Here is a 26,154-nt window from a genome sequence, read left to right on the forward strand (position 1 = left end):
TAAGAGTTTTAGATTCAAGTATTACGTTAGCTGGAAAGTGAGGGACAAGGCCCTGTTTCTCAGGGTGGCTGGGTACTAGAGTCCCAGGAATCCCCATGTTCATTGTTCTACAAATTCGGCTTGACCTAGCCTTCAAACAGGGCTTTAAGAAGGAAAGCATCTGTACTTCAGGAGGATGAGACTAAAGCAACAACTTGTGCAGCTGTGAAAACAGAGTGTCTATAAAGGGGAGCGCAGTGATGAGAGCAATAAACTACACTTAGGTAGTGGAACCTTACCTGTGAGTACTTATCACTGAAAAACATTAGGTAAATTACTTCTGAATACTCAAATGTAACTGTTGCCCCAAATCATTCTCAATGCACTTAACTTATTCCCAAGGAGTAAGTTAGGAAAAGCTGGTTCAGTTAAGTGTTAACTTTGGAATGAACACCCAAATAAATTTTAGGTTACGTAAAATTATATTATTTATTTTTGGTTAGTTTAACTTTTTAAAACTCTTAAACTTTGCTATGACAGATTGGAGAAATATGGAATGAAATATATGAAGAAATAAAATTAGAAAACTTAAGACCAGTTACTACAGACAAAAAAATTTTGGAATCTATTATAACAGCATCAGAAAATATCGGAAAGATGGTTGCTTCTCTGCAAAGCGAGATGATTGAAAGCCAAGCACGCCAAGATGTGCAAAACGAACAAAAAGTATATACAAAAGTAAGCCACAGATGCCAATGAGGCACAAGAAAATAATTTCAATGTATAAACTAGTCGAAGTTATCCATAAGTTATATTTGCCTTACTTGTGAATGCTTCAGCACTTAGAGTTACCTTGTAATTTTCTTTTATAGTTACTTTCAGTGTCTTTGTATAGTTTTTAAAGAAAACATGGAGTTAATAGCTTGAAATTCAATTACTATACTCAGTGCCACTTTATGGCATTATAATTTGATTTCTACAGGCTTACATTTTAAAACGTAGACACCTGAGACATTTCCATTTTTTGAAAGGTCAAACAGAGTTCCAAAAATTGTGGTCTATTTAAATGTATACGCTTAGCAAATTCTGACAAATGGTGTATCTCTGTGACTGTATGTATAACCTCATTGAGAAAGTTGGCCCTCGTCCCTCACTCTGTGATAGGCCCTTACTAGTGTGCCAATCATAGGCACATCGACAAGCCTCTCCTCACCTCAGTGCCAAAACATATACTGTGAGCACTCTACAAATCTGGTCTCTGACTTTAGCTAATCAGAAAAAGCCTGTCAGGAAAATATAAGCCATTCTCCCAAAGCTTTACACAGGTAAGAAACAACACATCAGAAGTTTTTGAGCAAATAGGTTAAGTGACTATTTAAGTGAACTTGTCCACAGATACAAAGATGATGTAGATTCTCCACTTCTGCTTGGTGATCTTTTATGACTAAAATTAAGTATTTAAAACACTTTAAGGTGATTTCCAAAGTGTTTTCTATTGTCTGATCTTTTTACATCTAGTATTAAATGTCTACATCTTCAGTCTAGTGGAACTTAGCATCCACCTATAAATTCTTAGATAACTCCCTGCTTAAAAGTTTTGTTTGTGAAGAGTTTTTATTGCAAGGATGCTGCTGTTTAACCCATTCATTTGCTTTTAAGTGGAGTACCCCGTTAGAAGTTCTTCTCCTCGTTAGTTCTGTTGAATTGGCAGGATTCTGCCGTGTGGACTAGCTATTGCTGATTTGTTGGTTATCGTTGATTTGTTATCATGGCTCCGACCCAGTTTATTTTTTAGCAGTTGTTTAATTAAATACTTTTAGGTTCATAATTTAAACTTAATAGTCTATTATATACCAACCAAGGGCATGTGTCCTCGGATTATATATATATTTAGTGGAGAGCCTGTTGGGAACCGTAGTCTTTGTCCTTTGTCAGTAGTTACCTCCCTAGACTGCATCACCACAACAAACTCAGCACTCTCACAAAATTGCTGTCTTGCTGAAGGCGTAAATTAGAAGCAGTTTTACCAATATAATCTTGCCTAAACTATTGTCAGTGGCAGCAGAAAACTCTTTATTTTCTCCTGTGAATTTGCTCTTGGGTCATTTATGTAGCTTGTTCTGGATTATACTCTGTCTTCACAAGTGATAATCATGTGAAACTATCAGTCTTGCTGAGAAGGATTATTGTTATTTTCATATTTTGTATTTTTACAGCAACAGTTTTGCATTACATTTCATGGGGAGCAGTTCAAACCTTGGCCACATAGTGAGGGAAGGAGTTTTTTCCATTTTAAGACTTTTGTTTTTTTAAGTTGTTAAACTCTAACCCTTTTGCTGGTTGACCTTAAAATTTACGTTGGCAAAAACTAGGTCTTCCTTCAAAATACAAGTATTCAAGCCCTTTGGTATCCTTTCATAGAAACTGGAGCTCTTAATTATCTTTCTCATTTCAGGTACAAGCCACACACAAGCAAAGAGAATTGGCTAATAAATCATGGGAAAATTTCTTGGCTAGAACATCAAATGTTAAAACTTTAAAGGTAGGATTTTTTAAATATTACAATATCCACAACAAACAGTCAACTCTGACAGACTTTTTTAGGGATAACTATTCATTCACCTTTTTCTGTTGATCTTTCTGTGTGGAATACCAACACTATTGATCCTCATTTGCAGTGTAGGGCGTTAACTGAAACTTTGCATTTTTCAGTTACAGAAGATACCACTCTGAGTTTCATTTGGCTTAGCAGTGGGAGGGAGGGAAGCAAGGATGGTGTTCCTGGTTTGCATAAAAGAGATGAGAGTTAGTCAGGAATAAGCAGGAGAAATGTGCTCCTACTTTCCATTCTGAGCCTTCTTATTTACTCATCCTTTCTGTAAGAAGCAGAGTGAAGGACACAAAAAACAACTGTCCATATTACTCTCTCCTTCAAGGATGCTTCCCCTCTGTGACCACCAAAAGAAACATTATATTAAAGCTTAAGTGGGAAATTGGGATAAACACCCCTTTGGGAAAATGTGATAACCTGCTTCAGCAATAAACTAGAAACTAATCTAAACAGTTTATAATGCTACTTGTTCACTTGAAATATGTAAGAAGCAGCATAGATTTCCAAAAATCTCATTAATTTTTTTCCAACTTTTCCATTAATACTTGGGATACACTTTTATATAATGTTACAATTCTTCCTCTAGATATGAAATTGTTAAATGTTATATTAGCCCACGAAAATAGTGGAATCATATTAAAATAGCAAAACCAAAATTAAGAACAAGCTTATTCAAGGTACCATGTCTCCCCTTTGTCACTAAAAGTTCTTCCCAACTTTAAAATCAGCCCCCTCCATGCAGATAATTTGTTACCTTGAATTTAGCCTGTTCTAGTGCCTCAACTATTGAGCTTGACTATAACTGCAGCAAATTATAGTTTGCATTATTCTGAATGCTTGAAACATTTAAGTGTACTGAATTAGTATTTAATTTATGCAAAATAATTTGAAATCATGTATCATCTATTGTAAATTTAGTAGCTTATTCAATTATGCACAAAAAATTGAACCTGATTTCCTTAGGATCTGCTTTATCCCTTGGTCATATATTACCAGTACCTATGGAAATCTCAGTAACATTTTCAGGTGTTTTCTGGAATGTACAAAGGATATAACTTGTTAATAACTATTTTCTTAGCCTAAATGAGTAAATGAGTAAATGCTAGTGCTAACTAATAAAGCATAAAACAGACACAATTAAATATATTTTGTATACTTCATTGTACCACAGTTAATGCTTTAATAGCAATTAATTTATTTTCTTTCTAATTTAAAAATCTTCAGAAAGCAAAAAGACTTCAAGAGAAAGGTATAGAATCCTCTAGATACAGTGAGCGTCCACCAAATGCAATATTTCACCGGACAGATATTGAAGGCCTTAACACAACAGTAAGATTTTTTTTTCTCCATAAATTTTCTTAGTAGATATTAAATTTAGTCCCCAAAGAATGTTATTTCTATGGGGTTTTGTCTCATATTTTTTCTTTTTGCTGTTCAAATATCAAATAGTTAAGGCATATTTATCTCTACCCTTGCCTAGTTCTGGTTTAGACCAGATCCAGCCCTCCAGGATTCCCAAGAAACTGCTATAAACACTAGTCAAAATATATCTCTACATCTCTTTGACAGAAAGTGTGCAGTGCCTCCTTTGCCTGGCAAATAGATCCATGCCATATTCCAGTGTTCCTGGTGTCCTCTTCTGGACATAATTTGGCCCTGATTGCAAAGGCTCCAAGGCCCTTATTTTTCCATTAGTCCATGCTGTCTCCTAGTTACTATGTACATTTTGTGTCTCTTCCAAAGTTAGCTGAAGGATGAATGGGTTTTCCTCTTAGTGAAAAATTTTGTAAATGGACTCGTAAATATTTACTTTTGCTTTTTTTAGGTGCCCTCTGGTGGGGTCGTAACAGTGGAAAGCACTCCTGCCCGATTAGTGGGAGGACCTCTGGCTGATACAGATATTGCTCTTAAAAAACTTCCTATTCGAGGAGGAGCCTTACAGAGAGTAAAAGCAGTAAAAACTGTGAATGAGCCAGAGAAGAGCGTTCCTACATAAAATACTCTGGAGACTTTTTGAAATAAATTCTGCTTATAATTTTTTAGTTAAATATCTGTATATATAAATGTAAAGCAAATATTTTAGAATAAATATTTTAGTAAAATACTATTAAAATAAAAGCACATATAATGTATTTTTATTGAAAATATCATCACATACTGTGAGAAGAGTTGTTATCAATTTCTTTCTAAAGATTACAATTCTCTTAACTGAAAACTGTAAAACATGTTGTATCAGTTGACTCTTTCAATTGATGTGAACTACTCCAACTGGTTTAAGCCAAAAAACAAAACAAAACAAAAAGAAAAAAACCCAGCTTTTACAGGCTCTGGGGCTATCAAATCTAGGACTAATTAAAACTACAGGCATTGTTGGATCTAGGAACTGAAACTCTTGTGAGTAGGATCTTCTCCTTCCCTAGCAGCTCCTGAATTATATTCTCCCAGGTTGATATCCAGTAGAAAAGAGTGCATGCCTATCTCTCAACAGTCTCTGCAACTGTCTCTGCATCTTGGGACCCCTGATTGGCCATATGCCCACTCCTGAACCATTCATCATGACTTTGGCCAGATCTGAGAACTGCCTATACCCAGAGACAGAAGGAAGCCAATCCCATCCAAAGCATATGGATGGAGTAGGGAATCAGGATATTATAAATATATGTTATTATAAGTATATATAAATATTGGGCAGCAAAAACATTTGCAACAAATATGTTGGTCAAAGTAAAATAAGTTCTCTCTCCTATAAAAAGCAAATGTTATTCATAAGCTAAACAATAAAACTAAAATAAACATGTTTTAACTCTTAATATATAAACAAATTCTAATGCTACGTCTCTTCCTTAATGGGGAAGGAAAAGGGGGAGTAGGGAGAAATTCTTTTGGTGGTGGAGGTATCTTGCCAAATAGGAGGTAGATGCCTTAATGCTAGATGTAGAGCAATGCTAGATGTCTGTGTCCCTGTATGGCATTATGCGGTTTCCACAGCCTGTCTCCATTTCCGTCAACCCCCTTCTCCACTCAGGAAGCTGCAAAATTGAGTTCATGTCCAGGGCTGGGAGAGACAAGAATCTGTTTTCTCAGAAAGGAAAATATACTGGAATTTGAGTCTAGACTCTAGGCCCATAGGGTGCACACAGCAGTGTACTGGTTAAATGTATAACAACCGGCTCTGCAAGGGGAAAAAACCCTTATTTGTAGTGTTTGCCAATCCCACTATGACCAGTTTCAAGCTACCAACATGGTGCTACTGAATGCAGAGTTGGGAAGACACGCATAGAATCCACTTTCATTATCAGATAAAAGACGGCTCCAACACCCCACTGGGCCCACCTTCTCTCACTTTCTCCTCCCTCTTCCCCTTACTCATCCTCCCCCAATTCACATTCCTCCAGGAATTTTTCATTATTCTGTCTGTGAGGATAGTAGCATCTGCCATGAGAGGAGAAATTACAATTGTTGTTATTGTTCTAATTAGAATGAGTTACCAGCAGCCTCTCACCCTGGCCCAGCTGCCCATTCTCCTTGTGGCTCACAGGAGTACATAATATGCATCAGCTTATCAGTGAGCTTTGTGCTCTCTTGAATCCCTTTCTCTATTACCACCACCCCCAAGAAGATAGTAGACAGCATAATTTGTTCCTCTTCTTCACAGGCAGCCCTAAGCACAAAGGTTCCATGTAAAGGGGAGTTACTGAGACACAAGAATGGATGTGGGTAGAAACATGCAACGATGAGATGCCCATACAAAAAGCACCAGACACACATTCAGGAACATCTCAGATACACATAGAATCGAGATGAAGTGTCCATGGCTAAAAGCAATGAATGTTTACTTCATTTTGTAGACTATAAGTTCCTTCCTCAGACTCTAAGCTCCCTAAAGACAAGATAGAAACCACATCTCATTCATTATTGTAACCAACACCTCAGTAAATAAATTACTGAATTAGTGTGATGGTGGCCTCAGCTCCTGGCAACCTTCCCCTCAACTTCCGCAAAGGCAGCAAAGTCCTGAGCTCAAAGGGAAGGTTCAGCCAACAAAATACTATACAGGGAATGCTAAACATGGACATGTTAAAGTAGTTCAAATGTATGTGCTTCATAACAGTGACAGACTTTCTCTAAAATGAGGCATAAATACTATTACATTAATATAACCAGTGGGTAGAAATAGAATTGATATTTCTTGGCTGAACATTATTTTTTGTATTTAGTACAACTTGGTATCTCCAGATTGATTAGGACTGACTGCAATCAAAATAATCTGTGAGTTCTGTAGAACTTCTCCCTGCTGTTGTAGATCTTACCCATCAGGAAGAGGAAAGGTAAAATAGGGCAGGTTATTACCTAGCAGCCATTTAACAGAGGAAGAAATGTACACAGATGGAGGGTAGTAAGGTTGCTTAATCCAGACACTTGCACTTGGTAGACAGACAATACCCAAAGTTCGCATATTACAATTCCAGCCACCCGGCAGCGAGCCAGTGAAATCAGTCCCTCTGTCTGACAGGGTCACTAATTCTAACACGTCTCCATCTCTCCTCACATCCTGTGCTCCCACCATACCACTTCTGAGCCCTAGGGGATTGGTGCCTCTCCCATCCAGCCTGGCTGAAAGGTGGACAGTATATTTCCTTCCATGAGTCAACTGATACAAAATTTCAGCTCCCAGAATTCTGCTAATAAACTACATGAAAAGAAAGTCAAGAAAATAAAAACGGAGTTGAGTGAGCACAGATGAAAGTGGCTTCAACAGTCTTCGGTAATGAGATTTTTACCATATGAGGGAGGAGTTCATTCCATGATTAGACCCTGTTAGCCAGTGCTTGCTCATATTGGATGAAAACCAGTGAATAATGAGGTGAACAACTTTTGTTCATCTGGTCCTCAGTCTGCCTTCTGGAACACAGGGTACATTTCATACCACAGGAAAAAACTATAATGTTCACCCTCAGTCTTTCTGGGTCAAATATCCAGTTTATTTAATCATTCCAGACCATGAATGTGGCCAGCCCTTTCTGAAGTGCTACAGTTTGTGATTATTCCTCTATACTGAGAACAACAGAACCGAACAACAATTTACAGGTGTAACAGGACACATGGAGGGTATAATGAAACTAGCCCCTCTCATTTTTACACACCTTCTGCCAACATAGCCTGAGCTTACATTAGTTTCACTGGCAACCATGTTTCATAATCGCTTGTATTTTAATTTTTGTAGATATTTCCTTTTCAAGGAGATGGAACATAACTCCCCATTCCCTAAAGTGTGGGTAATGCTTAGTGCCTTGCTTCCAAAGAATACAACATAGAAAGAGAAGGGAAAGTAACTTTACAGCCAAGAAACCTGGCAGATGCTACCTCAGCCAGGGTTAAACGCCATCTGTGTTATGTCATGTTGACAGCATGTACCCTTGATAGGAAGTGCTGAGAACAGTGCTTTACTCCTGTAGTTTTCACCCCAAAAAACCTATAACCCCAGTCTAACCATGAGAAAAACATTAGGCAAACCCAAATTGAGGGACATTCTGCAATACACCTGACCAGCATCGTGAAGTGTCAAGGTCATCAAAAACATCTTCTTAGAGCCTAAGAAGACATGACAACTCATTGTAAGTGGTGTCCTGGATGGGATCCTGGAACAGAAAAAGGACATTAGGGGAAAAACTAGTGAAATTCAAATTAAATATGAAGTGTAATTAAAAACGTATCAGTATTGGTTCATTAGTTATGACAAACATACGACTTAACTTAAGATGTTAACAATAAGAAAAAATGGGTGAGGCATATACAAGAAGTCTTTGCACTAGCCTTGCAACTTTTCTGCAAACTTAAAACTATTCTAAAGTAAAAAGTTTATTTAAAGAAAAAAAAATTCTATAGGAAGAGCAGAGGAACTTTAAGCATAGATGCTCAATTTTTATCCATTGTATCACCTCCTGAAGAAATATTTTGGGAGCAATATTAGATGTTTTGCTGTCTTTTTTCAGCTTTCAGTGCTCTGGAAAACAACTGGTTATGAGTTAAGCTATATGAGTTCAGCATAAAACCAAAGCTGCGAAACCGACTGAGTCTTTACCATAATACCACTGGAAGAATTGGTGGGTTTTGGGGTTTTCTTTTCAGATGATCTGTCTGATCTAGTCTGATGATTTTGAATCGAGCAAAAGAGAAATACGTATTGTTCCCCACTCAACCCTATGTTGGTTACAATTTCTCTTTCTTGGAAAAAAAAACATATTTTGACATCATAAAAGTACTTTTGAATTATATTATTTCCTGCTGCATCTTTGTCCCACAGCAATGACAACTCTGGGAGTCAAGAACTGTGTCTCGATTGCTCAGCAGTGTACCTCCAAGCTCAATGAATTTTTTTGAATGAATAAGTAAATGATGAAAAAAGAATACAATTTTCTATATACAAATGACATGATTTGTGACCAAAACTGGGGGGATTTAACAGAACATTATATCTAAGTACCAATAAAAAGGCTTAAGATGGGGACTTCCCTGGTGGCGCAGTGGTTAAAGAATCCGCCTGCCAATGCAGGGGACGTGGGTTTGAGCCCGGTCCGGGAAGATCCCACACGCCGCGGAGCAACTAAGCCCGTGTGCCACAACTACTGAGCCTGCGCTCTAGAGCCCTCGTGCCACCACTACTGAAGCCCGTGCGCCTAGAGCCTGTCCTCTGCCACAAGAGAAGCCACCGCAATGAGAAGCCCTCGCACTGCAACGAAGAGTAGGCCCCGCTCGCTGCAACTAGAGAAAGCACGCATGCAGCAACGAAGACCCAACACAGCCAAAAATAAATAAATAAATAAATTTATAAAAAAATAAATAAAATAAAAAATAAAATTAACTGCCTTTCTGCTTGTTATTCCTTTTTTAAAATGAGGACTATAAAACTGAGAACATAAAACAAAATTTTAGGCCTTAATGCATAGAAAAATAATATGTAAGATAGCTTGGTGATGAGATACATATATCAGAAGCCACACAGTATACTACATCAAGATTAAATATTACTTCTTAGGATAATACTGGCATTAGTTTTGGCACAGTTTTAAAGTCAAAATTATGTATAAGATACCTGATAAAACTGGTTACAATTTTACTGCACTGATTGTTGTATTAAAAAATATGTTGTATTTGCATTTTAAGTGGTTTTTTCTTTAAAAAAAAAAAAGAGACTTTACAAAGATGCCTTCTAAATAAAAAATTATTGACAAAATACCCCAAAATATGGAAATGATAATTCAATAGCCATAAAACAATTACATATCAACAAAAATACAATCTATCTTCATCAATATTAAAGAATTAGAAATAATTTTGATAAATGCAACAGGAAATATTCGCGCTCATAAATACTGACACAGAGTTAAGTTTTCAGGTTGGTGTCATCTTGCTTGAGGTATTTTCTGTGTTCTCTTAAATGTAAAACTCATGTTTTGTAAAATCCAGTCCTGTAAGGTTAGAGAGGAAAAATTGTTAACATTTGTTCTAATATGATTCTTAAGATTCCCTCCCTTTAAACAACCCTATTGAAAAAATTAATTTCAAAAGCCTAAATACATGTTGATGTTTAAAAATTTTTTCAACCAATGTAATATGAATAATTACAGGGCTAAATGGCTTTCTTATGAACTACTCATGGGGAAAAAAATAAGACGATAATTTAATGATCTACAAAAATATATCATTCCAAGATCATTTAGAATCTAGTATTTGCACATTAGAGCTCCTGTGGTTTCTAAATAATATAAAATCAGTAAAAATGAAAATCAAAGCTGATCATATTAGGAAAAATATGGCAAATTTGCTAGCTTATTAGATAAACTCTAAAAATCAGAAAGATTAAATATTGTATTTTTAAGAAAACTAAACTGCTATTCTCTTAAGTACACATTTAAATTACCTCCTGTTATCTTCTGTGGAAAATTATACTTGGGAGGCATCACCTGTCTTCTGCCCATTCCATGGGATCTTGAAATCAAGCAGTCTACATACATGTCCCAGAAATCCTGAGCTATGCTTAAGAAGACACTATAATGTCTAGGCCACTGGGATTTTTGCAGGAACAACATGAAATTCCAGAAAGAATCCACAGTGTGCTCTATCTTGATTTCCTTGAGATCTATCAGTGTCAAAGAGCAAGCATTCCAGCACTGGAGATCAATGTCTTCCATGATCCCTGGGCTGTTGCTGGCAAGCACCCCCTTTTGAAATTCAAAATCCGCATTAATCAGATTTATCAGCATCATGCAGCCCAGCGGCAGGTAGAACCATCTTCTTGTGGCAAAAACCATATTCTATACAGAAAAAAAAATGAAGGGATATATTTTTAACTTAAAATTATTCAATTACTTGATGATCTGTTTAAACCTAAAAAATTATAACTACTTATGTATTTATTTGGTTTTGATCAAACCTAAAAAATTATAAATACTTATGTATTTGGTTTTGATCAAGCCAAATTTGCCTACTATGTATTTATTGGTTTTCCTCTAAGTTGCTGACTCTCAGACTTTCCTTCGAAAGGATATAACAACAGCTTTACCAACATTCTGATAAACAGTCTTCAGGAGCCACTGAAATCCAACACATGTTTATGGAGTTGTGATAGATTCATTTCATCAAAGACCTTTGGAGCTGAAAGAAACTCTAAAAAGCATGTGTTCCAACCTTCTAATTTTACAGATTAGAAAAATTCTCAGTGATACGATTCAGTAAGTTCTCAGGTCTCCTGTCTCCCTATCCAAGACTCTTACCACAATACATTTCAACCAAGAGGATCAAAACGCAGCCCTTTCTACAGGTAACCATAAAAAAAGGTGTGTGTGGTTTTTTTTAAATTGACGCTTTCCAATCTATCAAGTGTTGGATGCTCAAGCGCCATTTTAGGTTTCAAAGTTACTGATGAAATTTATTCATTGAAAAAATATTTGTTATGCACTGATATCTGGTGGATCCCTGGCTTTTCCCAGGTTGTTCAGGAGCTGGTTAGAGAAGATTAACATACATACACAAAGGAGCACGAAGACAATAAAAGTGATATAAGCCAATATGACATGGTGCAGCACCAATAACATTCAGCAAAATCTTGGTATTTTCTCACGATTCTTTGCACAAGTTTCCCTGAAAACTGATTGCTCAGTAAATCGGCCTGAAACATATAGGTGAAGTCAAGGTCTAAATCCGCTTTGAATGGCCCTACCATTCCAGGCTGGCATTGGAAATGTCCCTGACACAACCTTGACAGCCAGGTCGGAGGAGTGGAGCGGCGAGGACAGATCCGGAAGACGGTACTCACCTTCTTCCCTGTAAACCGCTGTCCTCCACTCCCCCCCAACCCCCGCCCCCAAAAAATAAGTTAGGTTAAAGAGACAAACCCAACGAAACAAATTTAAACTTAAGTTATTCGGGTCGTTTCACGTTGTGGAAAATTGTGCAGGTTTCCCAAACAGAGCTGACAGTGGCCAAAAGGACTGAGTGGGGCCAGAGGATTTTATTCCCCAAGAATTTCAGGTTACCCTCGGGACCAGGGCTCTCCTCCCGGGTCGGGTCACCTGGATGCAGATAGGGAGCCCGCGGGGAATGGTACCTCTCTTAGGCGGCGGAGGCGAGCGTCCGGGTGCGATGTCCTGCGTGCGCTGCGCTCCCTCGAGGGACGAGGGCGGCTCCTGACTGGAAGGGACAAGAGGTCTCTGAGCGGACTCCCACCCCCTGCCCAGCCGAACCCACCCCTGCAGGCTGGTGACAGGCGGAAGCGGTGCTCTGTGACCTGCCGCCAGCGCTCCCCGGGCGCCCTGAACTCGCCCTAGGGAACCGCGCGGTCGCACAGCGCTCCGGAGCCAAGTGGCTCAGGCTCCCCGAGAGCGGCGCTGCGAAATCTGCTGCCGCCGCTGGGGCCTCGGAGTCAGCCCTGCAGCCCGAACCACGCTCCCTTTCTAGAGACTGAGTGAGGGGGCAGAGTGTGTGGCCACTCTCAAGGCCCCGCCCTCACCTTGCCCGCCTCCCCAGTCCGAGACACAGGAACAAGGACAGTGTGAAAAAGAGTAAAGTCACAAGAGTATCTCACTAATGATGATAGATTAAAGATCCTAAACAAAATATTATCAAACCAAATTCAGCAGAATTTAGGAAAATACACATCAGTATCAAGCTGGGATTATCCCAGGGATGCAAAGATCAACATATGAAAATCAATTAGTGGATTCACCACAAAAACAAATTGAAGAGAGAAACTATTTGATTAAATGCAACACCCATTCAAGATAAAAAAACAATAAAAAAAACCTCTTAGTAAACTAAGAATAGAAGGGAATTTCTTAACCTCTTAAATGTTATCCACCAAAACCCTACAGCAAGCATCTTTCTATGGTAAATCATTAAAAGTATTCTCTTTCAGAGTCATGTACCAAAATGTTCATTGCAGCTCTATTTACAATAGCCAGGATATGGAAGCAACCTAAGTGTCCATCAACAGATGAATGGATAAAGAACATGTGGCACATATATACAATGGACTATTACTCAGCCATAAAAAGAAACGAAATTGAGTTATCTGTAGTGAGGTGGATGGACCAAGAGTCTGTCATACAGAGTGAAGTAAGTCAGAAAGAGAAAAACAAATACCGTATGCTAACATATATATGGAATCTAAAAAAAAAAAAAAAAAAAAAAAATGATCCTGAAGAACCTAGGGGCAAGACGGGAATAAAGACACAGACCTACTAGAGAATGGACTTGAGGATATGGGGAGGGGGAAGGGTAAGCTGTGACAAAGTAAGACAGTGGCATGGACATATATACACTACCAAACGTAAAATAGATAGTTAGTGGGAAGCAGCCGCATAGCACAGGGAGATCAGCTCAGTGCTTTGTGACCACCTAGAGGGGTGGGATAGGGAGGGTGGGAGGGAGGGAGACACAAGAGGGAAGAGATATGGGAACATATGTATATGTATAACTGATTCACTTTGTTATAAAGCACAAACTAACACACCATTGTAAGGCAATTATACTCCAATAAAGATGTTAAAAATAAATAAATAAATAAAAGTATTCTCTTTTAAATTAATAACAAGACACGGATTATCTTTGTTAGCATTCAAAAGAATACCCTCAAAGAAAGGTTAAAAAAAAAAAAAGGAGGGAAATAAGGATTAGAAAGGAAGAAACAGAACTTTTCAGTCTAGTGGAGAGGCAGCAAAGCTATTGGTTTAGCATGGAGCTTAGGGATCAACTGCCTGGATTTAAATCCTGCCTTCTAGGTTCAAATGAAAATTTGTGACTTTGGGTAGTTACTTAATCTCTTTGTGACTTAGTTTCCTTATCTGTAAAATGGGGATTAAAAAATAAACCTGTTTCATAGGGATGTTGAGATAATTAAATAAATATTTGTGAAGTGTTTGGAATAGTGCCTACACATAGTAAGAATTCTATATATGTGTTTGTTTTTTTAAATAATAAATTATATCCACAGACAAACTATTTAACAAGAGTATTGTAAGGTTTTGTAAGGTGTCTGGATATAAGCTCAATCTAAAATATCCACTGCATCTCTATATCTGAGTAACAAGCAATATAAATTAGAAAAGAGATGTTATTTATAATAACAAAAAATATAAGATATCTAGAAATAAATTCAATGAGGACATTAAATCCTTTATGGAGAATTTTTTTCTTGAAAGGCATTAAAGAAAATTTCAACAAAAAGAATGCTAATATGTGGTCTAAAGATATCTATCTTCCCAAAATAATATACAAATTTTCAACCAAAATCATACCAGGGTTAATGAAAAGTTATTCTAAAAGGTATATGGTAGAGCAAAGATCCAAAATAGCTAAGCTTTTCCTAAAGAACAACAATAAGGAAAGGGGACTCACTGGTAATTAAACAGGATGTCATTGGCTCAGGAAAAGAGAAATTAACCAACTGAGTAGATTAGAGAGCCTAAAAACAGACCTACACATTTATAGAGACTTATATGTGACAGAACCAGCATTGCAGATCTGTAAGGCAACAGTGTCTTTTTCACTAATTGAGGCTAAGACGATTGGTTATCCATACAGAGAAAAAAAAAAAAAAAAAGGATTCCTGGGAATCCCCTGGCGGTCCAGTGGTTAGGACTCTGTGCTTTCACTACCAAGGGCTCAGATTCGATCCCTGGTTGGGGAACTAAGATCCTGCAGTGTGGCCAAAAAAAAAGTAGATTCCTACCTCATACAATCACAAAAATCAATCCCAAGTAGATTAAGAATTTAAATGTGAAAAGCAAAGCATTACAACTTTAAGAAGAAATTCAGAATATCTTTCTGATCTTGAGGTTGGCAAGCATTTCTTACACAAAATACAAGTAGTGCTAAGCATAAAAGAAAAATTAATATATTTGACTACATTAAAATTAAATCTGTTAATCACAAGACACCATAAATAAAGATAAAAGATAAGTATAATCTGGGAGAAGATATTTACAGCACATATAACCACAAATGGATTAGAATTAGGATCCAAGATATAAGAATCTTGCAAGGAATCAACAAGAAAAAGACAAATACCACAAGAGAAAACTAGGCAAAAGGCTTAGAGGGGCATTTCATAAATAAGGAAACATAAATAATGAATGATTGAATAAGTATATTCATAACCTCATTGCAAGCAAGGAAGTACCAATAGTGAAAGCCCATAATAAGATATGAACTCACACCCATCAGGTCGTCAAAAATTAAGAAGTCTAGCAAAATCAAGTGTTGGTGAGCATATGAAGGGTATTAGTCAGGGTTATCTAGAGAAACATGGGTTAAATAAATAGAGGGAGAGAGAGAGAGAGACTGATTTAGTATAAGGAATTAGCTCACATGATTATGGAGGCTGGGAAGTCCCATGATCTGCTGTCTGCAAGCTCGTGACCCAGGAAATCTGGTGGTGTAGTTCCAGTCTAAGTGCAAAGGCCTGAGAACCAGGAGAGCCAATGATGTAAATCTCAGTCTAAGTTAAAGAGAAGACCAACGTCCCAGCTCAACAGTCAGGCAGAGAAAGCAATGGGAGGGCCATCTTCGTCCAGTCTGCTAATTCAAATGCTAATCTCATCCAAAAGTACCATCACAGACATACCCAGAAATACTATTTAACCAAATATCTGGGCACTCCATGGCCCACTCAAGTTGACATATATACTTAACCAACACATGAAACAATAGGGACTCTTACACAGTCCTAGGAGGAGTGTAAATTGGTTCAATTAGTCTAGAGCACAAATTGGTACTATCTTGTGAGTCTGAACAAGCACACAATCTGCAATAAATCTTTTTACTCCCAGGAAAGATCTTGAAGAAACTCTTGTACATGGGCACCAAGAGACATACACTATAATGGAATGTTCATAGTAGCACTCTTCATAAAAGCCAGAAACATGGAAACAATCATAATGACCTAATGTTTAACAGGAGAATAGATAAATTAACCATGGTACATTCACAAAATGGGATGTAATTCGGCAGTGAAAATGAATAGACTACAGGTATATGCATTATAGATGAAAAAAGCAAATTGCAGAAGATACCATTTTTATAAATTTCAAAGACTAGCAAAATGAAACCACATGTTCTCTATAAATACGTATATATGATAATGTAATTTTAATGGTAAGGAAGTGATTAACACAAAATTCAGGAGAGTGGTTACGTTTGAGGGAATGAGATGTAGAAGAATGCACAGAGAGCTTCTATGGATGGTAAATTTACTAGTCTTTATGATTACAGTTGCCAACAAATATGTGTTAGGTATATTCTTTTCTACCGTCAAATAATGCATGTTAAAACTTCTAGGATAGTGACAAGACATATTTCAAATACATAAAGACAAAGCTTGGTGACTGGTCATATTGATATGGGATGGAAAGAAAAGAGAACTAACATTTTTGGCATGCATCCTTATGGGGGTGACAATGACAATATGAAAAATGGAAAGGAAGATTAGTGGGGAGGATAAATTTGATTCAGGATGTGTTGCATTAGATTTGATTCTGGATCTTCTGGAGTATCTAAAATTTAGCTAGAACTTTAAGTTGAAAGGTCTCTGTTTTGATAGAAAATTACTGCTGCTATGAGAGTATACATTGATAAAAGAAAGTTGAGATGAAGATGGAAGACTATGTCCAAATTTAGGGGTCCATGAAATGCAGACAGAATCAGTGAAGGAAGAAGAGATAGAATCAGCCTATACAAGCTCCAGGGTGGTATGATGTCACAGAACCAAAGGGAGGATGCTATGGTCTGAATGTTTGTGTCCTCCACAAAATTTATATGTTGAAATTCTAATCCCCAAAGGTGATGGTATTAGGAGGTAGAGCCTGTGAGAAGTGTTTAAGTCATGAGGGTGGAACCCTCCAGAATGCGATCAGTGCTTTATAAAAGAGGCTCCCGAGGGATCCCCAGCCCCTTTTACCAGGTGAGGACACAGCAAGAAGTAGGCAGTCTGCAATCCAGAAAAGGGCCTTCACTAAAACCCAGCCATGCTGGCACCCTGATCTTGGACTTCTAGCCTTTAGAACTGTGAAAAATAAATTTCTGTTGTTTATAAGCTACCCAGTCTCTGGTATTTTGTTATGTTATCCTGAATGGACTAACACAGAGGATACAGCTGAAGAATCAGAAGACTGCTATAGGTCAAACACTTGGAGAATTGGTCTTGAAATAATATTTTTCATTTGGCAAAAAGAAGGTGCAGTGGTGAAACTCAAAAGCACATAGTACATTTAAAAATAGCCATGATAGGGGCTTCCCTGGTGGCGCAGTGGTTGGGAATCCGCCTGCCAATGCAGGGGACACGGGTTCGTGCCCCGGTCCGGGAAGATCCCACATGCCGCGGAGCGGCTGGGCCCGTGAGCCACAACTACTGAGCCTGCGTGTCTGGAGCCTGTGCTCTGCAACGGGAGAGGCCACGACAGTGAGAGGCCCGCGCACCGCGATGAAGAGTGGCCCCCGCTCGCCGCAACTGGAGAAAGCCCTTGCACAGAAACGAACACCCAACACAGCCAAAAATAAATAAATGAATTTAAAAAATAAATAAATAAATAAAAAATAAAATAAAATAAAAATAGCCATGATAAATTCATGTAGAAGCTTAGATTTAACAGTTGGTTAAAGTCAAGTTAATTAATCAATCTAATTATCATTTTATCTAAAACAAACCCTAAGTAATAAGCAACTATGTTTTCCATGCCATGTATCATTTTTATTAAAATCATCTTTGAAGATGGTGGAGTAGAAGGACGTGCTCTCATTCCCTCTTGCGAGAACACCAGAATCACAACTAACTGTTGAACAATCATCGACAGGAAGACACTGGAACTCACCAGAAAAGACACCCCACATCCAAAGACAAAGGAGAAGCCACAATGAGACAGTAGGAGGGGCGCAATCACAATAAAATCAAATCCCATAATTGCTGGGTGGGTGACTCACAAACTGGAGAACACTTACACCACAGAAGTCCACCCACTGGAGTGAAGGTTCCGAGCCCCACGTCAGGCTTCAAAGCTGGGGATCCGGCAACGGGAGGAGGAATTCCTAGAGAATCAGACTTTGAAGGCTACTGGGATTTCATTGCAGGACTCTGACAGGACTGGGGGAAACAGAGACTCCACTCTTGGAGGGCACACACAAAGTAGTGTGTGCATCAGGACCCAGGGGAAGGAGCAGTGACCCCAGGAGAGACTGAACCAGACCTACCTGCTAGTGTTGGAGGGTCTCCTGCAAAGGTGGGGGGTGGCTCTCTCGCACTGTGAGGACAAGGACACTGGCAGCAGAAGTTCTGGGAAGTACTCCTTGGTGCGACCTCTCCCAGAGTCCGCCATTAGTCCCACCAAAGAGCCTGGGTAGGCTCCAGTGTTGGGTCGCCTTAGGCCAAACAACCAACAGGGAGGGAACCCAGCCCCACCCACTAGCAGTCAAGCAGATTAAAGGTTTACTGAACTCTGCCCACCAGAGCAACAGCCAGCTCTACCCACCACCAGTCCCTCCCATCAGGAAACTTGCACAATCCTCTTAGATAGCCTCATCCACCAGAAGCAAGAAGAACTACAATCCTGCAGCCTGTGGAACAAAAACCACATTCACAGAAAGATAGACAAGATGAAAAGGCAGAGGGCTATGTGCCAGATGAAGGAACAAGATAAAGCCCCAGAAAAACAACTAAATGAAGTGGAGATAGGCAACCTTCCAGAAAAAGAATTCAGAATAATGATAGTGAAGATGATCCAGGACCTTGAAAAAAGAATGGAGGCAAAGATCGAGAAGATGCAAGAAATGTTTAACAAACACCTAGAAGAATTAAAGAACAAACAAACAGAGATGAACAATACAATAACTGAAACGAAAACTACACTAGAAGGAATCAATAGCAGAATAACTGAGGCAGAAGAACGGATAAGTGACCTGGAAGACAGAATGGTGGAATTCACTGCTGCGGAACAGAATAAAGAAAAAAGAATGAAAAGAAATGAAGACAGCCTAAGAGACCTCTGGGACAACATTAAACGCAACTACATTCGCATTATAGGGGTCCCAGAAGGAGAAGAGAGAGAGAAAGGACCCGAGAAAATATTTGAAGAGATTATGGTGGAAAACTTCCCTAACATGGGAAAGGAAATAGACACCCAAGTCCAGGAAGCACAGAGAGTCCCATACAGGATAAACCCAAGGAGAAACACGCCGAGACACATAGTAATCAAATTGGCAAAAACTAAAGACAAAGAAAAATTATTGAAAGCAACAAGGGAAAAACGACAAATAACAGACAAGGGAACTCCCATAAAGTTAACAGCTGATTTCTCAGCAGAAACTCTACAAGCCAGAAGGGAGTGGCATGATATACTTAAAGTGATGAAAGGGAAGAACGTACAACCAAGATTACTCTACCCAGCAAGGATCTCATTCAGATTCGATGGAGAAATCAAAAGCTTTACAGACAAGCAAAAGATAAGAGAATTCAGCCCCACCAAACCAGCTCTACAACAAATACTAAAGGAAATTCTCTAAGTGGGAAACACAAGAGAAGAAAAGGACCTACAAAAACAAACCCAAAACAATTAAGAAAATGGTCATAGGAACATACATATTGATAATTACCTTAAACACGAATGGATTAAAAGTTTCAACCAAAAGACACAGGCTTGCTGAATGAATACAAAAAACAAGACCCATACATACGCTTTCTACAAGAGACCCACTTCAGACCTAGGGACACATACAGACTGAAAGTGAGGGGATGGAAAAAGATATTCCATGCAAATGGAAATCAAAAGAAAGCTGGAGTAGCAATACTCATATCAGATAAAATAGACTTTAAAATAAAGAATGTTACAAGAGACCAGGAAGGACACTACATAATGATGAAGGGATCAATCCAAGAAGAAGATATAACAATTATAAATATATATGCACCCAACATAGGAGCACCTCAATACATAAGGCAACTGCTAACAGCTATAAAAGAGGAAATCGACAGTAACACAATAATAGTGGGGGATTTTAACACCTCACGTACACCAATGGACAGATCACCCAAAATGAAAATTAATAAGGAAAAGCAAGCTTTAAATGACACAATAGACCAGATAGATTTAATTGATATTTACAGGTCATCCCATCCAAAAACAGCAGATTACACTTTCTTCTCAAGTGTGCATGGAACATTCTCCAGGATAGACCACATCTTGGGTCACCAATCAAGCCTCAGTAAATTTAAGAAAATTGAAATCATATCAAGCATCTTTTCTGACCACAACGCTATGAGATTAGAAATCAATTACAGGGGAAAAAAACGTAAAAAACACAAACACATGGAGGCAAAAGAATACGTTACTAAATAACCAAGCGATCACTGAAGAAATCAAAGAGGAAATCAAAAAATACCTAGAGACAAATGACAATGAAAACACGACGATCCAAAACCTATGGGATGCAGCAAAAGCAGTTCTAAGGGGGAAGTTTATAGCTATACAAGCCTACCTCAAGAAACAAGAAAAATCTCAAATAAACAATTAACCTTACACCTAAAGGAACTAGAGAAAGAACAAACAAAACCCAAAGTTAGCAGAAGGAAAGAAATCATAAAGATCAGAGCAGAAATAAATGAAATAGAAACAAAGAAAACAATAGCAAAGATCAATAAAACTAAAAGCTGGCTCTTTGAGAAGATAAAATTGATAAACCATTAGCCAGACTCATCAAGAAAAACAGGTAGAGGACTCAAATCAATAAAATTAGAAATGAAAAGGAGAAGCTACAACAGACACCGCAGAAATACACAGCATCCTAAGAGACTACTACAAGCAACTCTATACCAATAAAATGGACAACCTCGAAGAAATGGACAAATTCTTAGAAAGGTATAACCTTCCAAGACCGAACCAGGAAGAAAAAGAAAATATGAATGGACCAATCACAAGTAATGAAATTGAAACTGTGATTAAAAATCTTCCAACAAACAAAAGTCCAGGACCAGATGGCTTCACAGGTGAATTCTATCAAACATTTAGAGAAGAGCTAACACCCGTCCTTCTCAAACTCTTCCCAAAAACTGCAGAGGAAGGAACACTCCCAAACTCATTCTATGAGGCCACCATCACCCTGATACCAGAACCAGACAAAGATACTACAAAAAAAGAAAATTAGAGACCAATATCACTGATGAATATAGATGCAAAAATCCTCAACAAAATACTAGCAAACAGAATCCAACAACACATTAAAAGGATCATACACCATGATCAAGTGGGATTTATCCCAGGGATGCAAGGATTCTTCAATATAGGCAAATCACTGTGAAACACCATATTAACAAATTGAAGAATAAAAACCATATGATCATCTCAATAGATGCAGAAAAAACTTTTGACAAAATTCAACACCCATTTATGATAAAAACTGTGCAGAAAGTGGGCATAGAGGGAACCTACCTCAACACAATAAAGGCCATATATGTCAGACCCACAGCAAACATCATTCTCAATGGTGAAAAGCTGAAAGCATTTCCTCTAAGATCAGGAACAAGACAAGCATGTCCACTCTCACCACTATTATTCAACACAGTTTTGGAAGTCCTAGCCATGGCAATCATAGAAGAAAAAGAAGTAAAAGGAATCCAAATTGGAAAAGAAGAAGTAAAACTGTCACTGTTTGCAGATGACATGATACTATACATAGAGGATACTAAAACTGCTACCAGAAAACTACTAGAGCTAATCAGTGAATTTGGTAAAGTTGCAGGACACAAAATTAATGCACAGAAATCTCTTGCATTCCTATATACTAACGATGAAAAATCTGAAAGAGAAATTAAGGAAACACTCCCATTTACCACTGCAACAAAAAGAATAAAATACCTAGGAATAAACCTACCTAGGGAGACAAAAGACCTGTATGCAGAAAGCTATAAGACACTGATGAAAGAAATTAAGGAGGATACCAATAGATGGAGAGATATACCATGTTCTTGGATTGGAAGAATCAACATTGTGAAAATGACTATACTACCCAAAGCAATCTACAGATTCAATGCAATCCCTATCAAATTACCAATGGCATTTTTTTACAGAACTAGAACAAAAAATCTTAAAATTTGTATGGAGACACAAAAGACCCCGAATAGCCAATGCAGTCTTGAGGGAAAAAAGCGGAGCTGGAGGAATCAGACTCCCTGACTGCAGAGTATACTACAAAGCTACAGTAATCAAGACAATATGGTACTGGCACAAAAACAGAAACATAGATCAATGGAACAAGATAGAAAGCCCAGAGATAAACCCACGCACCTATGGTCAACTAATCTATGACAAAGGAGGCAAGGATATACAATGGAGAAAAGACAGTCTCTTCAATAAGTGGTGCTGGGAAAACTGGACAGCTACATGTAAAAGAATGAAATTAGAACACTCCCTAACACCATACACAAAAATAAACTCAAAATGGATTAGAAATCTAAATGTAAGACTGTACACTATAAAACTCTTAGAGGGAAGCATAGGAAGAACACTCTTGGACACAAATCACAGCAAGATATTTTTTGATCCATCTCCTAGAGTAATGGAAATAAAAACAAAAATAAACAAATGGGACCTAATGAAACTTCAAAGCTTTTGCACAGCAAAGGAAACCGTAAACAGGATGAAAAGACAGCCCTCAAAATGGGAGAAAATATTTGCAAATGAATCAACAGACAAAGGATTAATCTCCAAAAGATATAAACAGCTCATGCAGCTCAATATTAAAAAACAAACAACCCAATCAAAAAATGGGCAGAAGACCTAAATAGACATTTCTCTAAAGAAGACATACAGATGGCCAAGAAGCACATGAAGAGCTGCTCAACATCACTAATTATTAGAGAACTGTAAATCAAAACTACAATGAGGTATCACCTCACACCAGTTAGAATGGGCAACATCAGAAAATCTATAAACAATAAATGCTAGAGAGGGTGTTGAGAAAAGGGAACCCTCCTGCACTGTTGATGGGAATGTAATTGATACAGCCACTATGGAGAACAGTATGGAGGTTCCTTAAAAAACTAAAAATAGAATTACTGTATGATCCAGCAATCCCATTACTGGGCATATACCCAGAGAAAACCATTATTCAAAAAGACACATGCAGGGCTTCCCTGGTGGCGCAGTGGTTGAGAGCCTGCCTGCCAATGCAGGGGACACGGGTTCGAGCCCTGGTCTGGGAAGATCCCACATGCCGTGGAGCAACTAGGCCCGTGAGCCACAACTACTGAGCCTGCACATCTGGAGCTTGTGCTCCGCAACAAGAGAGGCCGCGACAGTGAGAGGCCTGCGCACTGCGATGAAGAGTGGCCCCCGCTCACCGCAACTAGAGAAAGCCCTCGCACAGAAACGAAGACCCAACACAGCCATAAATAAATAAATTAATTAATTAAAAATGCATTAAAAAAAAAGACACATGCACCCCAATGTTCATTGCAGCATTATTTACAATAGCCAGGTCATGGAAGCAACCTAAATGCCCATCGACAGACAAATGGATAAAGAAGTTGTGGTACATATATACAATGGAATATTACTCAGCCATAAAAAGGAAGAAAATTGGGTCATTTGTAGAGATGTGCATATATCTAGAGACTGTCATACAGAGTGAAGTAAGTCAGAAAGAGAAAAACAAATATCATATGTTAACCTATATTTGTGGAACCTAGAAAAATGGTACAGATGAACCGGTTTGCAGGGCAGAAATTGAGTCACAGATGTAGATAACAAACGTATGGACACCAGGGGGGGAAAGTGGCGGGGATGTGGGTGGTGATGTGATGATTTGGTAGATTCGGATTGACATGTATACACTGATGTGTATAAAACGGATGACTAATAAGAATTTAAAAAATAAATAAATAAAATCATCTTCACCAGCAGCAACATATTCATCACCATCCTATCATGATCCTTCTGTTCCCAGCATATTCCCATTGTCCCCAGATTTCATCTCTGAGTTACATCGTCTCTCTCCGTTTCTCTCTGTCAATTTAGGCCCTGATCCCACTTCAAAGTCCCTTCCATTTAATTCAGCCTTCCTTCTGCAATTAGGTATTCGTTTTCACTACAATATTTGGCATCTATTTGTATTTGGCATCTATTACTACATTGGTTGTCTTTTTTTTTTTTCCATGAGAACATGTAATCTTCCCTACTATTTTGTAATAATACTATCTTTACTTCATGTTCTTCTAGTGACTGGCATGTGACACAATCGGCACTCAATAAATATCTTTAGCTGATTTCTACTTCATATCCATGATATTCCCTCCACTTAGGGAGTTTTGTCAGCTTTACACAAGGCATACCCAAGTCTTTCAGAACTCTAGTGCTCCCTGTGAAGACTTCCTGGGTTAGTCAGGCCAGTGGCCTATTCATTTGCCCCCATTCTTCCTACCTTCCAATCACTTAGCTGAAGTTCTGTCACACTTTTGTTTATCCTGTTTCTTTTCTTTTTTTTTCTTTTTTAACATCTTTATTGGAGTATAATTGCTTTACAATGGTGTGTTAGTTTCTGCTGTATAACAAAGTGAATCAGCTATACGTATACATATATCCCCATATCTCCGCCCTCTTGCGTCTCCCTCCCACCCTCCCTAACCCACCCCTCTAGGTGGTCACAAAGCACAAAGAGCTGATTTCCCTTTGCTATGTGGCTGCTTCCCACTAGCTATCTATTTATCCCATTTCTTCTTTATACAGCTTGTTTCTCTAGGAAATACTGCCATAATCACACCCCCAGAGAATTCAGAAGAGCACTCCACACACAGCAAGGACATGTTGACTAATGCTGAATACCCACAAAAAGAATAGTTTTTCAATTCACTGACTTTCTGACTCAGTATAATGAAAGACATTAATTTTAAAAATCTATGATTGCAATTGCCTCTAGTAATCCTTAGTAACAATGTATTTATGAAAGTGTGATTCAATGACCTTGGGGAGAAAGAGAGCAGGAAATGAAGTTGAAACAAATAAGTACCCTGAAGAGAAAACAAGTACTAGTTGACTGCTGACTAACTGAAGGGAAAGTAGACATTGTTTTTTTCATGAACACAGGAGACAAAGATGAGCAAAATGCTGACTCTGAGACAGGAGAAAAAGTGTTCAAGAGAGAAGTCGAAAAAATATCGTATAATCCTTACCCCTGACAAAAAAGACCATTAATAGAAATAGTTTGTTGTCATCATTTAAGAAGAACAAGAAATAAAAAGTTTAACTTAGGTTTGTTTATCTTTAGTTTAGCTGAAACATAGCATATGTATAAACATTATGTATTCCAGGATCCTTACTTTACCTCTTTGCATTATTTCTTAGTGGTTGCTTTAAGGATCACAATATATATACTTTTCACCGCCTACTTAGGGTTAATATTGAATCAATTCATGTCAAATACAGAAATCTTGCAAGGTAGGAGTTCATTTACTCACCCTTGCCTGTTTTTGCTAAAGTTGTCAAATGTATAACATCTACGCACAGTAAAACTCTATGATACAATGTTATAATTTCCAGTGCTCTCATCCCCCCCCAACCAAGATCTGAATTTTCATCTGTTTTTATTTCTCTTTAGTGTGTAGAACTTCCTTAGTATTTCTTATAGTACCTGCCCACTGTCAATATATTCTTTTAGTTTTCTTTTTCTGAAAATGCATTTCATTCTTGGAAGATCATTTTCACTGGATGTAGAATTCTGATTTGATGTGGGCTTGTTCTCCCTTCCCCTCCAGCACTTTAAAGATGTTGGTCCACTGTGGTCTGAATTAGGTCAAATTTTGGAAGTTAGGAGCATAATTCTACCCTCACTTCAGAAGCCAGATATAAATTCCAGAGTTCTCAGGTCACCCATTCTTCTGATTAACTGGCTACAAATTCAGGGGTTCCCAGTACTCCCTAAAGTATTATAATTCACTAGAATGACTCACAGAACTCAGGAAAGTACTACATTTATAATTATAGTTTTATTATAAAGAATGTAAATCAGGAGCAGCCAAGTGAAAAGAC

At 38.1% G+C, this 26,154-nt stretch overlaps 2 protein-coding genes and 1 long non-coding RNA gene across 5 annotated transcripts in view; 1 reads left to right on the forward strand and 2 right to left on the reverse strand.

The window, feature by feature from the left end:
* Positions 1 to 9,017, forward strand: part of CFAP69 (cilia and flagella associated protein 69) — a 72,809-nt gene extending 63,792 nt beyond the window's left edge. For 2 of the 3 annotated variants that reach the window (XM_007195805.2, XM_057549741.1), the window contains 4 exons: positions 520 to 717; positions 2,435 to 2,521; positions 3,815 to 3,919; positions 4,416 to 4,728. In XM_007195805.2, coding sequence (XP_007195867.2) covers positions 520 to 717; positions 2,435 to 2,521; positions 3,815 to 3,919; positions 4,416 to 4,586 — 561 coding nt within the window. In that variant the 3' untranslated portion in view covers positions 4,587 to 4,728. Of the gene's footprint in view, positions 1 to 519; positions 718 to 2,434; positions 2,522 to 3,814; positions 3,920 to 4,415; positions 4,729 to 8,894 lie in introns of those variants that run through there. The other variant, XM_057549742.1, reaches the window with a different exon arrangement.
* LOC103018744 (uncharacterized) overlaps positions 7,485 to 26,154 on the reverse strand; it is a 35,459-nt gene continuing 16,789 nt past the window's right edge. Inside the window, exons 3-5 of the long non-coding RNA XR_452301.2 lie at positions 12,198 to 12,280; positions 9,969 to 10,059; positions 7,485 to 8,229 (exon numbers count right to left, since the gene is read on the reverse strand). This is a non-coding gene — a long non-coding RNA (uncharacterized LOC103018744). The remainder of the gene's footprint in view (positions 8,230 to 9,968; positions 10,060 to 12,197; positions 12,281 to 26,154) is intronic.
* FAM237B (family with sequence similarity 237 member B) lies at positions 10,483 to 10,902 on the reverse strand. The gene has a single exon (XM_057549748.1). It carries the CDS (start codon positions 10,900 to 10,902, stop codon positions 10,483 to 10,485), a length of 420 nt encoding a protein of 139 aa, XP_057405731.1.

This window comes from Balaenoptera acutorostrata, chromosome 7 (genome assembly GCF_949987535.1).
Source record: "Balaenoptera acutorostrata chromosome 7, mBalAcu1.1, whole genome shotgun sequence".
Lineage (NCBI taxonomy): Eukaryota > Metazoa > Chordata > Mammalia > Artiodactyla > Balaenopteridae > Balaenoptera > Balaenoptera acutorostrata.